The sequence below is a fragment of the Daphnia pulex genome, chromosome 10, assembly GCF_021134715.1.
Source record: "Daphnia pulex isolate KAP4 chromosome 10, ASM2113471v1".
Classification (NCBI taxonomy): domain Eukaryota; kingdom Metazoa; phylum Arthropoda; class Branchiopoda; order Diplostraca; family Daphniidae; genus Daphnia; species Daphnia pulex.
In genome coordinates this window covers 7,168,082-7,183,235 of record NC_060026.1, presented here as the reverse complement: position 1 = coordinate 7,183,235, position 15,154 = coordinate 7,168,082, and the positions used below count along the sequence as shown (strand labels likewise).

General features: G+C 40.4%; 2 protein-coding genes across 4 annotated transcripts; one reads left to right on the top strand and one right to left on the bottom strand.

The window, feature by feature from the left end:
- Positions 1–492: 492 nt before the first annotated feature.
- Positions 493–3,318, top strand: LOC124204204 (elongation factor Tu, mitochondrial-like). Of its 3 annotated transcripts, XR_006878783.1 has the most exons (9): positions 493–583; positions 788–906; positions 1,122–1,245; positions 1,323–1,529; positions 1,602–1,680; positions 1,750–2,615; positions 2,692–2,834; positions 3,001–3,100; positions 3,184–3,318. XR_006878783.1 is itself a non-coding variant. In XM_046601248.1 (6 exons), exons 1-5 carry the CDS (start codon positions 791–793, stop codon positions 2,610–2,612), a joined length of 1,389 nt encoding a protein of 462 aa, XP_046457204.1. In that variant the 5' UTR covers positions 498–790; the 3' UTR covers positions 2,613–2,615; positions 2,707–2,829. The 3 variants fall into 3 exon arrangements, 1 of the variants encoding a protein (XP_046457204.1); XR_006878782.1 differs by having other exon boundaries at positions 498–906; XM_046601248.1 differs by lacking the exons at positions 3,001–3,100; positions 3,184–3,318 and having other exon boundaries at positions 498–906; positions 2,707–2,829.
- A 121-nt stretch (positions 3,319–3,439) lies between these two features.
- Positions 3,440–8,472, bottom strand: LOC124204205. The gene is made up of 8 exons (XM_046601249.1): positions 8,027–8,472; positions 6,886–7,067; positions 6,716–6,805; positions 5,352–5,484; positions 5,125–5,264; positions 4,377–4,538; positions 3,999–4,197; positions 3,440–3,580 (listed from the first exon to the last, which is right to left on the bottom strand). The coding sequence occupies exons 1-8, from the start codon at positions 8,112–8,114 to the stop codon at positions 3,453–3,455; spliced, it is 1,122 nt and encodes a 373-aa protein (XP_046457205.1). The 5' UTR covers positions 8,115–8,472; the 3' UTR covers positions 3,440–3,452.
- Between the last annotated feature and the right edge of the window lie 6,682 nt (positions 8,473–15,154).

Genomic DNA, 15,154 nt, shown 5'->3' with positions numbered 1-15,154 from the left:
GAGCTCGCTCACCCCCGCTTGAGCTCGCTCACCCCCGCCAAAGCTAGCTCACTTCTGTTTTCATTTTTACCCTCATACTAAGTTTTTGTTGTAAAAGACAAATCAAATTAAATAACACAGAAAAATTGAAGGCGAGAACGAGGAAAACCTAGGTGGGGAAACCTTTTAATGGCTAGAGCTACTTACGAAAATACGGAAAAAAGACTAAAAGAGTCGTTTCGCAGTTTTACCTATTTTTTTAAGTAGCTATTTAGATCGCAGATGCAGGATGTCATCTTCGCCAAACACGAAGACAAAAAGTAACAATTTCAAAGCACTGTTGAAATTTAAAATGCAGCAGTGAGCTAGCTCAGGCGGGGGTGAGCGTTTTTATCAAAGCCTGGCCAAACGTCAAAACACGAGTTGCGGCCCTCCGCCGCTAGGAACGCTGGAAATAGGGTGCCGTGTACGCGCTCACCCCCGCCTGAGCTCGCTCACTGCAACCCGTGTTGCAACAACCGCCTGAAGGAATAATAAATTTTACAATGTTGGGCAGATGCAGACGAATTATGGGTTGATCGAAAAATAGAAAAGAAAAACATTGGTTAACAAGTTTTTGACTTTTTCTTTTTTTCACGGATTTGACTTTGAGCGAACTTTTCATTTACATTATAGTTATCATTTTCATTGACTAATTATTCTCGTTATTTATTAATAATAATATAGCATTGTATAACTTTATGCTGTTTCTCGCACCGAACTTTTGTGATTGTTAAAGTTAAAAACGATCTTGTATAATTTTTGATAGAAAATGGTGGCTACTACTGTTGTACGCAAAATGTGTTCATGTAGTATACGATTACTACCTTTATTGAGATCACATTCTTTGCTAAGAACGCCGATGCTATCGCGATTATTAATTCAAAGGTAAAGCGGTTTAAAAGATGATTTCTTTCTTCAATTCATGGATTTTCATGCATAGGCTACTTTACCGAATCCAAATATTTAATGATTTAACTTTCAGATAGTGTTTTTGTTAAATTTAACAAACATTACAAAATGTAATGTCTTAGTTTGTAAATTCATTAAAAGAGCATGAACTATATTTGTTTGCATTACATTAACTGTGTCTTTGTCTACAGATTGACATCATCATCACCTCAATTCAGCAAAACTGAAGCCCATAATGCTCAGTCTAGCAACTTACCTCATGCCAATATTGGCACCATTGGCCATGTAGATCATGGAAAGACAACACTGACTGCGGTATGGTATTATTATTTTTTTTTTATAAAAAAATATATACTTAAATCCTAATAACTGTTGACCATTAATACAAATAGGCTATCACCAAAGTCTTGCAGAAGGATGGGTTGGCCAAGTATGTGTCATACGATGCGATTGACAAAGCACCAGAAGAAAAGGCACGAGGCATTACAATCAACATCGCTCACGTGGAATATTCCACTAAAAATAGACACTACGCTCATACAGACTGTCCTGGCCATGCCGACTTTATCAAAAACATGATTTCTGGAACTTCCCAAATGGTATCAGAACCTTCGAAAAATCATGTATCTATATAATTATAGGATTCTGAGTATAGATTTCTTGAACAATAGGATGGAGCCATCGTGGTAGTTGCTGCGACAGACGGCCAGATGCCTCAAACTAGAGAGCACCTTTTACTTGCGAAACAGGGTAAAATCGATGTTTTGTATGGATTTAATTCAATAGAATTCCAAGAATTTCTGTTTCTTTTTTGTTTAGTTGGCGTGAAGCATCTAGTAGTGTTTATCAATAAAGCTGATATAGCTGACAGCGAAATGACCGAATTGGTGGAGATCGAAATGCGGGAATTAATTTCCGATTTCGGCTTCGACGGCATAGCAACTCCAGTAATTTGCGGCTCAGCTTTGTTGGCATTGAAAGGCGATGAGAGTAGAATGGGCGTCCCATCCATTAGGAGACTACTAGCAGCCATCGACGAATATGTTCCTACACCTCAAAGAGACGTCACATCACCGTTCTGGATGGCAATTGACAGCGCATTCACCGTACCTGGCCGAGGGACTGTGGTCACGGGAACTATAAAGAAGGGAACGCTGAAGAAAGGTGATGAAACCGAACTCTTGGGGCATAATTCAGCCATCAAAACAGTGGTGACGGACGTCCAGGTGTTTCGGAAGTCAGTGCCCTTTGCAGAAGCTGGTGAAAACGTTGGTCTCTTACTGCGCTCCATCAAACTGGATCGGGTCCAGCGAGGTATGATGCTGGTGGCCGCCCATAGTGCAACAATTGGCAATCGTTACCAAGCTCAGCTGTACCTGTTAACGCGAGGCGAAGGAGGCCGTAGCCGTCCGGTCATCTCAGGCTACATTCAACAAATCTTTAGTGCAACATGGAATTTAGCTGTGCGGGTGGATATGCCGAGTGACAAAGACATGCTTATGCCAGGAGATCACTCCGTCGTCAACCTCACCTTGCTCAAGCGAATGGCCGTCGAACCCGGACAAACTTTCACGATCAGAGAAAACAATTACAATGTTGCGACCGGCATCATCACCAAGAAATTGAGTGATGCCAATTTAGTTAAAGGAGATTCTCTGGACAAAATAACTGTGGTCGACTAATTGGTAATTCGATTTGAATTTCAGTTGTATGAATACAAATCTTTAGAAAATATATATTTTTTTTTTAACTTCTTTCCAGTCTTGGGTTATATAGTTCTTCGAGCAGGGATCGTCGCCTTTATTACGAGCCATGAATTATTTTTTTATAGTTCTTTGTGTTATCCGGTATAACCTAACCTTGCGTTATGTAATAGAATATCAAGATTTAATAATGAAAGTCAGGTATTTGTCTCCTTTGTGAACAGAATCAGTTCACTTTTTTCTTTAAAACTTATGTACGTCATCCATTCGCATGAGCATTGCTTCTGTTGTTCTTCCTTTTTAATTTTTTTTTTCATAGTTAGTTACTTTTATCTATAAATTATTTATTTTTTTTTGTTTTGAAAAGTACAACGACCCTGCTTCACTCGGCTACACTCAGCAAATCGGAGGGGAAGTTGATGCCTTAGGTTTGGATCCAACAATAATTTTTATTTATTTTGTCAATGGTAGGCTACCTTATTGTCAGTATTTTTCTTTGTTTACATTTTGCATCGTGTTTCTTTCATCTTATATTTCTTTTCGTTTTGAGGTCACAGAAATTTTTCCACAAGTTCAATCAAATCAAGTTGCGACATAGTTAGGTATGACAGCTATTGATGATTACATTAAAACATAGCCATTATGTAACGTTGCAGTGAATTACATTAATATTGCTTCAAAATAATATTGAAGGATTCATATTATACCTTTTCCAAATAACTGCCAATGCCGGATAAAAATTTGGATAATCAATGGGACTTTTTCCACCATTTTTTGTGCCTTTAATTTATTTTTATTGAGTTCTGAACAAACGACTTCTCAAAAACATTTGGCATGCATTGTTTGAATAAAAATGAGCATAAGTAGCATCCAGCTGAACGATGATTGACCAGTCATATTAACTAGTGAGCTCGTCCCCGAGTCCGCTATAGTAGCCTTTGGCGATCCTGTAACAAAATTACGCATTATCAGAAATTAATCTTAGATTAAACGGAGAAACCAATTGTTGTAAACGATAGACAAATCGAATTATCACGGCTTCTTGTTTTCAAATTATACCGTTTCAGTGACGAAAACCATTAGACATAGCTGATTTCCATCAGAGCGAAAGATCGAAACGGAACAATAAGGAATTGATTCGTTAAGAATTTTTTATTTCCACGTAATTAGAAATTTAGTTACGGGAGCGGAAAAATGGAACGCCTCAAAGAGCTTTGAAAATTATGACAAATTAAAATGTTGCATCAAATAAAATTGTCAAGACTCAAAATCTCAAATCATGGACGATTTTTTGTTTATAGTAACAATGATAGAAGCTAGAAGCAAACTACATTTCAGAGAGTATTTGGTTTGGTTGGCACTCACCAGCAATTTTTGACATGGTCGAGGGTTGGAATTCGTTCTCTCTATTAGTTCCAGTTCTGCTGCCATTCGGACCAACCACAGCTGACGGATTATGGTTAGTTGGACGGTCAGCTGAGCCCTGCTTCTGTTGTCGGATGTGGATCTCTTTCGTCTTTTTAAATCCACTGCCGATTTGTACCACGCAAGAGACTCGTAACCACTACAGATGAAATTGAGTACCAAGGTAAACGATGTTAGGATATAGCATTAAGAAGATGAACGAAGCCCTCAGCCGAAAAAAGATTCTTTAAGCATGAAGTCCTCGACCTTATCGCAATCCTTAAAGCACCACTCTATTTCAATGATAATCACTCATTTAGCTATGTGACTTTATATTACCTGATTTTTAAAGTGACGTTCGGAAAGAGTTAATTCCAAGACAGAGTTGACGAATTCCAAGGGTTTTGTCGCACCGGTTCGTGAGTTCATTTCGGCTTCACCGCTCTGTTCTTCCACTGCACTTCTGCTGTTCGCCGTGCTGTAGGGACTGCTGGATGCCACCTGCATCCGTCGGAGCATCCATAAAATATGTGAATTTTAAAATGCACGTTCTCGTTGTGTATTAGCGTCGACTTTCAAAATGCAATGTGCAGTGTATCTTTCATTTATCATGTCAATGCATTTGTTGCCTTTTTTTCTTATCTTTCCCGTTTTTTTATATTCTCATTTCAGTGAAAACCATGTCTGGAAAACTAAAATAGGAAGCAGTGCACCATCAAACGAATACTAGGGAGTTGCCATTATTTTATTTGTTGTCGCAGTGAGCCTATACAGCCTGAAGGAATCCCATGTATATAGCCTTTGATGTGAAGAGCTCTCTTTCACAACTGACGGCCCCAATCACTCGACGAGAGAGCACACGTCAATGAGGACGACGGCGAAGCATAATGCGTTTTGCCTTGCCTTACAGTCTGTTGCATTTTAACGGTTCGATTTTCGCATTCAATTTCTCGAGTTTTTCCGGAATTTTTCTTTTTCACTTTCAGGAAAATAACGCCACTAGTTGGTCGTCGGGGCCAAGTAGGTACAGGTATAGCGACTAATAATGTAACACAATATAATGACATGTAAATTTGATTGGGCCTACCGGTTCGCCATTGATAAACCAGGCTATGTGAGCCGGTGGTCGACTCTGGCCAAAAGTGCAATTCCACTTTCTCCGGTCACCCGTTCTGGCTTCTTCCAACGGCGAATCTTGTACCAGATTCAAGGATTCGTTTTCGACATCTTAAAAATTCCAAAAAAGAAATGTCAATAAAACGAGATGATGTCATAAAGTATCCATAAAAGATAAAACTATTTATATTTATTTACCAATGACGGTGAGATTTGCCTCGGCGAAATCAGTGTGGAAAGTCCCCTCTGCCGATACTTCGCATTTGTACGATCCCTCGGCCTCCGAATTGACGCCGCGCAGTATCACTTTGCCCGGCTCCATCGCATCCGTCTGTATATATATTCAATCAACATTGATGTACACAAAGCAGCAGTGGGGCCATTCACGGCTTAGTTTTATCACTGGATTGCCATGGCCAGTGATGATTTGCAAACCAAATTCAGTTGAAAATAACAATCGGCCATTCATCAATAATAGTATAAAGCTACTAGCCTAGTTTGACTCCGGTTCGTAGATATATCTGTAAACTTAAAGAAATTAAACGTGATCAAAGAAGCACTCACATGACGCGCCTATTTGCCTGCCTGTATGATCCGGAACCCCGGAACCACGTCAGCACGTCTGCGGACAATCTTTACTTGATGAGGCGATAGCCACAATGAACCTTGGCCCTCAATAGGGACCCGCATGATACTAGCCAATCATTCAATGTCTATGCCCACCTAATGAATTCTCTTGATTCCGTATTAAGCCCCTCTATACGTTCTATTAACTTGGTTTATTTAGTTTCTTCATAAAACATCATATTTAATGATTTTTTCTGCCTTTTTGAATAGGCTACAAATGAGCGTAGGATTAAAAAAATAATAATTAAAACTATTTGTCTTCAAAAGAACCGCCAAAACCTGATAAAATATATAATAACTCAATCGCGAAATAAGATGGTCTACGTCGTCTACGTGTAATAGACGAATGCGATCGTGATTGAATGGGTTGGATAAATGAGACGAAGGCTGTCGGTTTATTTCGATCGGCTCAGCCGCACTGAGCCGTGAACATTGTAAAAGACGAAAAAGAAATCTAACGATCGTCTGTCAACGTGTTTCCGACAAAAGTTTTGATATATCTATAGGGATGATGTTTTATGTCTGTTGGTTTGGACTATACGTTTGCGGCCATCAACATATAGTTTGGACCGAAAACTCATCAACCTCCTGCTGCGGAGTTTTAGCTTTCGGATAACATCTTCTTCAACATCTTTCGGACAAGGATGAAACTAGGAACGAGACTTGTATGTTCAGTATGTCATCAAATGTAAGACGAAAATGCCGGGAAAATGTGTAGCGATCTCACTAAAAAAAAGTTGCGTCCCGTGAAAAATGTTCAGACAAAATAGGAGAGCTCGCATGAATCTTTGTTAGACCGCGCTTCCGTCTATCCATCGAAAAATGTTCACCGCAAGTCGGAAGTTTGTTGAATAGCGATGTGATTTTATGCTAAATTGCTTTTTGCGTCGTTATGGGAAAGATGATGTAGGCCTATGTATATAACAGTCTCTTACCTCTATGTTAAACTGTGACCAATGGAAGACTTTTGTCGGTGGGTTTTCTCTCGGAAGATGCCGGTAAAACTCGTGCGAACCTTTATACCACTTGTATTATACATAAAGCAAAGTGAAAGTTAGAAAGAAAAACTTGCAAAACTTATTTCTATGGGCGAAATGAAACGAACCTTGAGAGAATAGAGCGGACCTGCGGCAGCGGGATCGTATTCCGTAATGCCATGTTTGTGATTACCCGAAATCGGAGTTGAGTTAGAGCCAATTTCCGCAAATAGACAGCGAAGTACCACATTAGAACCACTCATGACTTGGACCGGAACCAGAATTTGCTGAATCATCAACGTCCCGGACACTGGAATATAACAATCAAAAGGAATATTATATAATAACGATCGCGGCTATTATAGTATAGATGAGACGACCCATTTATCTTTGTCCGTTTTTATACCGAGTTTGGTCTCGCTTGGACAATAACAACATTGCGTCTGTCAACCTTTTCACGCTCGAGTAAAAGAATAAAAAAACGATTGACAGGTCCAGCAGATATATAATTAAGTTAAAGCGCACAAGAGGGGTAAAAAAAATATTATTTGGCCGTATATAATCAATTCCGGATGGCGGAAATTGTTTCGTTTCTATGTGATCCAAACTTGGCAAGTCTGAGAGAAGCTAACGGCAACATCCATACAGAAAAAACCCGCGTATATATATATAACACGGTGCATTAGGTAGCCATTAATGTATTGTATGTAACATATAAAAAAAACGAGGAGGAATTACGCAGCTTAAATAATCCCTTGACGATATAATAAATAAGATGATAGGAATGCTGTGCTGTATCGTGCGCGTAATGAGATCCGGCGTCCACGGGTGACAACAGCGCCCGGGCATTCCTTCTTTTTGATGAGCATTCAGTCGGATTCAACTTCCGTCCCCCCGCGCAACCGGGGACCAACGTCCGTGATGGTCACTCGTTTGTACATATCAAGTCCGATGGCTGATTGATTAGCACAAAGCTTGCTCTCTCTCTCTCGCTCTAGAGCTATGCTACACTACATCTGGCTCTCCACAGTTTTCTTTTTCCTTCTATAAGCCTTTTCTGATGACGAGGATTAATTAGAAGTATACGGGATAGAGGCCAGGCCTCCCCCTTTTCCCCAAGAAAGGGTCAGTTAGTCAACCGTTTTCCATAATCGAATTAAGAAATTGTGTTAGCACAATCGAGTTGTGTTTTGGAAATAAACGACACAGCTTATTCCACAATGAAACTGTTGACGAAATAAGAAAATCAAATGATGGATCCAGTCTTACCTGTCATTGTCGTCCAAATCCATAAGAAGCAAACACAGCACCAACAGTAGCGCCCGCCAAATTCAAACGATGAAATCCCAGTCGTCATTGCCTTTTTTGTCACCAATATGAACGACGCTTGCAAAAGTGATGTCAAAAAGTTTCAAACTCACACTCTCTCGATCAAGCGCTTGTCGACAGCTGATATTTCGCGTCTGTCGCTCGGTTACATATCCGAAAATTCTTGTTTCAGCGATTGAAAATAAATACAAAAAAAAAGAAAACTTGTTTGACAAAAAGAACGAATCAAACAAACAAAAACAAAATATCCAGTGGATATAACAGTTGTTCAACAATCGGGAGAGCTATTGCTCCTCGGAGAGGGCGCACACTTGGAAAGCGAATGATATGCAAGAAACTTATAGAGCCCTATCTATATATATTTCCTTTTTTCGGCGGCACGCCGTCTGAGCGTAGATTACGTTTCTCTAAGACATGGCCCGGCGATATATAAAGGGCGGGAACAAACTGGGCGCGCGTGGCGAAAGGTGTACACATCACGTCACGGGCGTGCGCAAGCGCGTCAATTCCGATCGAAACCCAATTCAATCTCCACAGATTTTTATTTTTATTTTTTTTTAAGAATAACTAAAGAAATGTTATAGGCTGTGTGCAATAGGCATCGATTGTTAGGGCCAAAATCGCCAATCCAATTTCCCGTCCGAATCCATCCTGACGATTGGACACTACACTATATTACAGTATACTATAGCCTGCTACTCTTGCGTCAACACAATGTGTAGATTCGTCTTTGTTACATTTTAATATGATATACCATTATAGAGTAGCTCGCGCGTATACTTGGATTATAAGCAGCTAGCACATATTCCGTGCATTCTACATTGAATGTAGAGAGGGGTCCCACAGTCGCAACTATAGGAAAACTCGACTAGCGACTGTGCGCGCATCAGTCCCATTCACACCGCGATCGAACCATTTTCATTCGGCTGTAACAATAAAAACTGGCAAACAGGAGGCTCTCATATGAGCTGTATAATGCGCCCTTTATAGAGTCTAGTCACTCCAAAAGATATGGGCAAGAGGTTAATCGAAATAGTCGCGGCGATGAGCTTCACACTGTTCATATATATAGCTAGATTGACGAACGGCCGGACGCCCCGGCTACTACATATAGCCTAGATACTATACTACTCTAGCTCTACTTTATATGGAAAAGTAATATAAGCTCCCCCTCGCTCAGCTGATCGATAAAGCAAGAGCTCTCGCCTCGCTAAGTAATTGGTTAGATGAATTTGATGGATTTATTATTTGCAGGCCCTATATATACCCCCTGGGTATCAAGTGCGCAACAAAACAACTCCCCTGTTCAGGCCAACTCGATGACGATTGGTCAATCTTAATCTATGTTTATTATACGTAGAGAAAAGTCGGAGAAAACTCTACGAAATAAAACACGGTATTATATTTATATATTTCTATAACAAATCCGTTGTTATTTAATTGAGGTGACCATTTTGGCGGCTTGTCGCATACACCCATAAATCAGACGGCCGTTATACGACGCGGAACCGCCAAGATCTCCAAGAGGATATATATTATAGTGTATATATACGAAGCCGCACTTCGACTTATTGCCGACCGCATTAGCCCTGACGTTAGCCTCATAGACGTTGCGCCGCGCGTTCCGGCTTATATACCATGTTAAGGGGCCTCAACTTTATTTGTCTACTTACTATATATATTGTCACGGACGGAGTGTTAACGTTTGTTCCTGTGTATTTCAGTTGAAGGTCTTTCGCCAGAAGCGAATAAAATCGACCTTGTTGATCTAGTCAACGTTGAATACGTTGACTAGGATTCTGGATAGCTCTGTGTGTTGGTCATCGCTTCTCGGTATTATTTGTTGTTTTGTATTCCGGGGATTGTTTTCGTGGGTTGTCTTTCTTTTTTCTCTGGCGTCTCTTGGACGGCAGATCCGTTTTAGACTCACAAGAGCGCACCCGCTTCTCTTTCTGTTCGTCTCAGTTCTCTTTTCTAGTGTGTAAAAGCGTATATCAATCTACTGGTTATTGTGCCAGTAGTGGCGAATACGCTCTTTGTCTGTGTCCTCGTCCAGCATCGAGTTGTTTTTCCCCTACTGTGTACGATTCTCGCCGAGTTGTATAGTTAGAATAAAAACGCCCGTGACAATATATGTACAAGTACGAGCGTATTCCCTCCTCCAATGGTAGGCTACTTGCTTAGAGTGTCGTCATAGATCTGATGATTAAGTCTATATATGTATTTCAACTTGCTATCATATATAACTAAACACAGTTCGTTATGTAATATGTTACCCAACTTAAAATAAATCAGGCCGAGGTTCGTTTTCTTTTTAAAAACAATTGCTCCTCGCAGATGAAATGGCGAAAGAATATCGGTCGACTGCATTGACTTGCGTCCGATTAGTGGGGAATGGAAACGACAGCAGTCGCCAGTATTATAGTACTATAGTTCGGCTGGGCTAAATGCAAACAGAGGATTTGGATTGTTAGCCTATTATATTCAGTTCAGCAGCGCAAGGGATAGATAATGGTGTCTAGTCTTTTTGGGGGTCTGTGAGAGACCTCGCGATGTCGCTTGGGTATATACAACAGTATATATATCGCCGCAGTCGGTTCTTATTCGCTCGTGCTCTGCCTGCGGTGCTGGACGAGTGTCGTGAAATAAAATAAAAAGAGAAAAAAAAAAATTCAATTTGCAACGAGCGATCTAGTCTTCTGTAGTAGTAGTCGCTCCGAGACTGGCTTTGTCTGAAAGTCTTAAACCACCCGTTTTGTAAAGAGATTTCTGGCTGGCTGCGATTCCCTTTTTCGTTACACATGTGCTGATCCGTTTGGAATAAGGACCGAAGGGAGTGGGTGGGGGGGTTTTATATAAAGGGATGCGCGCGGATGCGCCATCCGCGTTCGAGTTGCCATCCAGCAAAAGGGGGACGAGTGTGTTCATTATCTGGATTCGTCCGCGCATAATGAGCTTGTATGATAACAGCCCCCAGGCAGGTTTGAATCTTATATACGTACATATTTACCGTTGAATAGAGCACCACTATCCAGCGGCGGAACCGGAAGAAAAAAAGAAAAAAATCATTTCATAACGTGAACAAGTTGGAGAGCGAATAAAGAGGCAAAAGATGTCGATGCGACGTGTGTTGGGAAATCTGACACATGAGCGACTCACTCACGTGGACTCTCGTTGCAAATGAACTGCTCGCTAAATTCTTTTGACGTGAAAATAACAAATTTTTTTTTTCCAATCAAAAAAGATATCGACTTTAAGCTCTCGGTGAAATATATAACGAGCAATCCATTAATCATAAAGAAACTATATCGTCATTGTGAATCAAGCAAACACGCAGTTCGTTTCACATGTACACGCGCTGGAAAGTGGCAATTAACTCTACATCAGCCATCACCAAGTGATGTTTTTTTAACATTCTGTTTGAAATAAGTTTGTTACATTCGTTTTTTTCCCCCGTTCGTTTCCTTATCTTGTAAGAGTTGCGCGTGTGCTAGAAACATCCGTTCGAATCAATTAGTCTGAGGACGGTTTGAAAATTGAATATTAGCATATGACGTGATACACAAATCAGCCGCCCCACAGTGGGCAGCACGGAGAAGACGAACGACAACAAGTTCGTCGGTGCACAGCAAAGTTGAGTTAGATTTCGACTGGAAGATTCCAGGAACCCAGAACTTTCACGACGAATTTCTTGATAGAAGCCATTATTATCTTAGATTTTTATTTTTATTTTTTCTTACGTTGAAAGCTTGTCAAAATCAACTGTGACGCCAATGCTAGTTTCTTTACCTTAGTATGTATAGGCGGGAGTAAACACTATTACACGCAGTGTGGCGAACGCACCATGTATGTCTACTTGTATAGAGAGTCTTCCACCCCCAAGGGAGTCTCTCGGCAAAAGAGTTTATAAGGCTTCCCCATTTTGGATGTTATTTCTTCGCTCAGACATGGAGAGAGTTGCGCGGCAGCTGCTGGCCGGTAGTGAAGGATCCCAAGTTGAATTTTCTTTCCACATTCTCTGCTGATATATATTTAATACGTCGAGCCGAAAAGAGTCCCGCGGCGACTAGATCTCTCCCTCTCTTTTGAAGGAATTCCTTTGTGACAAGAACCTCAACCGATTGCGATGTTTGTATATACACTAGCGGGCTGGTCGCAACAATGAAATGCGAAGTTATACAATGCGTATACACATATAACAGATCGAACAGATTGCTCTTCACCATAGAATCAACAAACGTTTTTGGGTCGCTTTCGTACACACATACTACTACAAGATAGTGCTCTCCTGCGAGCTCCTTATTCCAGAAGGAGAAAGAGATCTCGAGTGAAGGAGACATTGGATATGACGACAGCTGGCGGCCCAGTCCACCAGCATCCCGGCCCTGTCTCCCTGAAGCTTTCGATTGACACCACCCCCGCGTGCTCTCTATACTGCCGACATGTACATGTATATACTAGTATGGATTGTGCAGTGCATGACACAAATCAATTTTATTCCAGCCATATTCGGGGAAAAGTTATACACACAAGAATATCGTCATTCTGTATTGAGTTAGCGGGGGGGTCTGGTGAGCGGCACTCTGATGTATCTAGAATAAATCGAACGGACTGCTGCCAAATAAATCACGAGTTTCATTCAATATCTCTCCAGATTTGTATCTGTGTGTGTGTTCATCCTTTTATTTTATTTGTTTTGATCGGAAATTCTTCAAAATGATGAACGACACTTTGTAATCGATTACTTATTATTGAATGAGGGCGTTGCGAAGATAACTATTACCGTTGGCCAAAGAAGACCCATTTAGTAGCTCGCAGTGGTAACAACACAAGCTCATAAACATAGACGATCATATAATAAGCACCGAGCGCAGCACTGGCTTCGCTTCGAATAGAAACAAGAAAGAGACAAGATATGGTGGCTTATTCCCAGAAGAGACAGCGGTAGTTATGTCTAGCAGCACAACAGCAGCAATGACGTCGAGATCTGGTATATATATCTTTATCTAGTTGTGTGTCTTTTGTGCTGTATACTTCCTTCCGGACTTGGGAGTTTTCGACCGACGAATGCCAGGAGCAGTGACTGCTGTACTGGTCAGACACAGCAGCAGCAGCATTTTGTGCCGCTCTTATTTTTCATATTCTCTTTTATTTTTTATTGTTTTTGGTTCTCTTTTGGTGTCGTATCTTTATTTTTCCCCATTTTTTCCCGTCTTCCAAAGAGAGGTTAGAGAGTAGTATTGTGTCGCCTATTGGGAGTGCATATACATTTTGAAAAGGGCAACTCTTTTCCTCTTGATGTTGGAATATATATCATCCTCTATAGTATATAGTCTATGTAGATAGAAAAATATAGTATATTGGGCATTTTGTATAGGATAGAGAGAAGGGTGCGTCTTGGTTGATAAAGAAAACGAGAGACACTAAGAGATGAAGTTCGCATTATTTATATAGATAGACCGAAATTTATATTGACGGGCGGGACGCACGCTTGTGTATAACGAAAAAACAACTTTCACGCCCACTTAATCACGGTATATATAAAGCCACGTACGACGTCAACATGATCAATAATCGATCCCTTGGACAGCGCGGATTAATACTTTTTTTTCCCGCAGACCATTACGCTGTAATTCCACGCTCGAGTGAATTGGTAAATTATTTAGCAGTTACGTAACATATACGTACAGGCGCATGATTTAAAATATTGCTGACGAAACAATCATAATAAGGATCGTTTCTTTTAGATATTTATAGATGAATGAAAGGCGTAGTAGTGTTGCGTCTTTTTTTAAACATTGAGTGGGAGTGTAACCATACTACGTCATTCATTCATATGACGCAGCAGCGATTCGTTTCATAGCGAAATCTTTTAAAATTTGGCGCGTTGCTGTTCGACCGACCCACTGATACACGAAATGAGTTTTATGAGAAGCAATTCAAAATTTTAGTAGAAAAAGAGAGATGAGAAAGTTGGGGAGCTATGACAGCGCTGCCTTGTCTCGGTTACGTATTATTCTGTAGGTGTATTGTCGAAAATAAAAAACCAGGAGCACTGCTTTTCAGGAGGCTTTTCATCACACACAAAAAAATCTAAGTCTGTAGAGTTCGTAATTCAATTGTAAAAAAAAAAATTGGATTTAAATGATGAGGGGAGTGACTCGTCGGTGGTTCTCGACATTCAGTTGAAAATGATTCAATATGCGGTAAATACTCTTACGAGTGCTTCACATGGAAATTTACATTTAACACTTTGCCGATTCCCAAGCTACGGTGATATGCGTCGTGATACTCGCCGTGAAGTATATACTTGTTCATTTTATGCCGGGCTGTATATAGATCTTCTAAATCTCGTGCAATGTTCTCCATTGTCGGCCTTTGGCGGCTCACGGCGTTATTGGGATTGTTTGACTTTTTTTTTTATTAAGGAACGGTAACCAAGGCGACGTCATAATACTTCGGAATATGCTTCACTGGTGATCAATGAACATACTCAACATTCGTGCATGCCGTGTGAAAGTTAATATCTGTTGCCAAACGAAGCTCGTTTATTTCTATCGCATTAATACTGTTTGTTTTTTTCTTATTCGGGTTTTCCGGTGTGTCAAAATGGTCAGCGTCAGCCATCGCTAATCGTAATCGGGATCGACGGACGATGAAAGCCGATAAAATAAATTAAGGCAAATATTTGTAATTTTGGTTAGGAACCAAAATCAGATAAATTTGGAGTACAGAATTTCAATTCGTTTATTTTCAGTTTCTCTATATTATTTAGATGGTATGGTAGATTATTTGATAATTGAGTAGAAATTCTCCCTTTAGTCATTGGTGAATTGAAAAAATGTGGCTGCAAAGTAGTGATACCTAGCGGCCGATCTGCGAAACGATAAGAATTTCATCACGTGAGTCTACGACGATGAATCACGCTCCCGAACGGTTGAACCCAAATCTGACATTCCCGCTTGTAACACTGAAATAATGCAAGCTGTCTTAGCCACTGGAAAATAAGCAAACATTGCAAGTTTGCAACATAACTCGCCCACGAAGCCAAATGCTCGGCCTCATAAT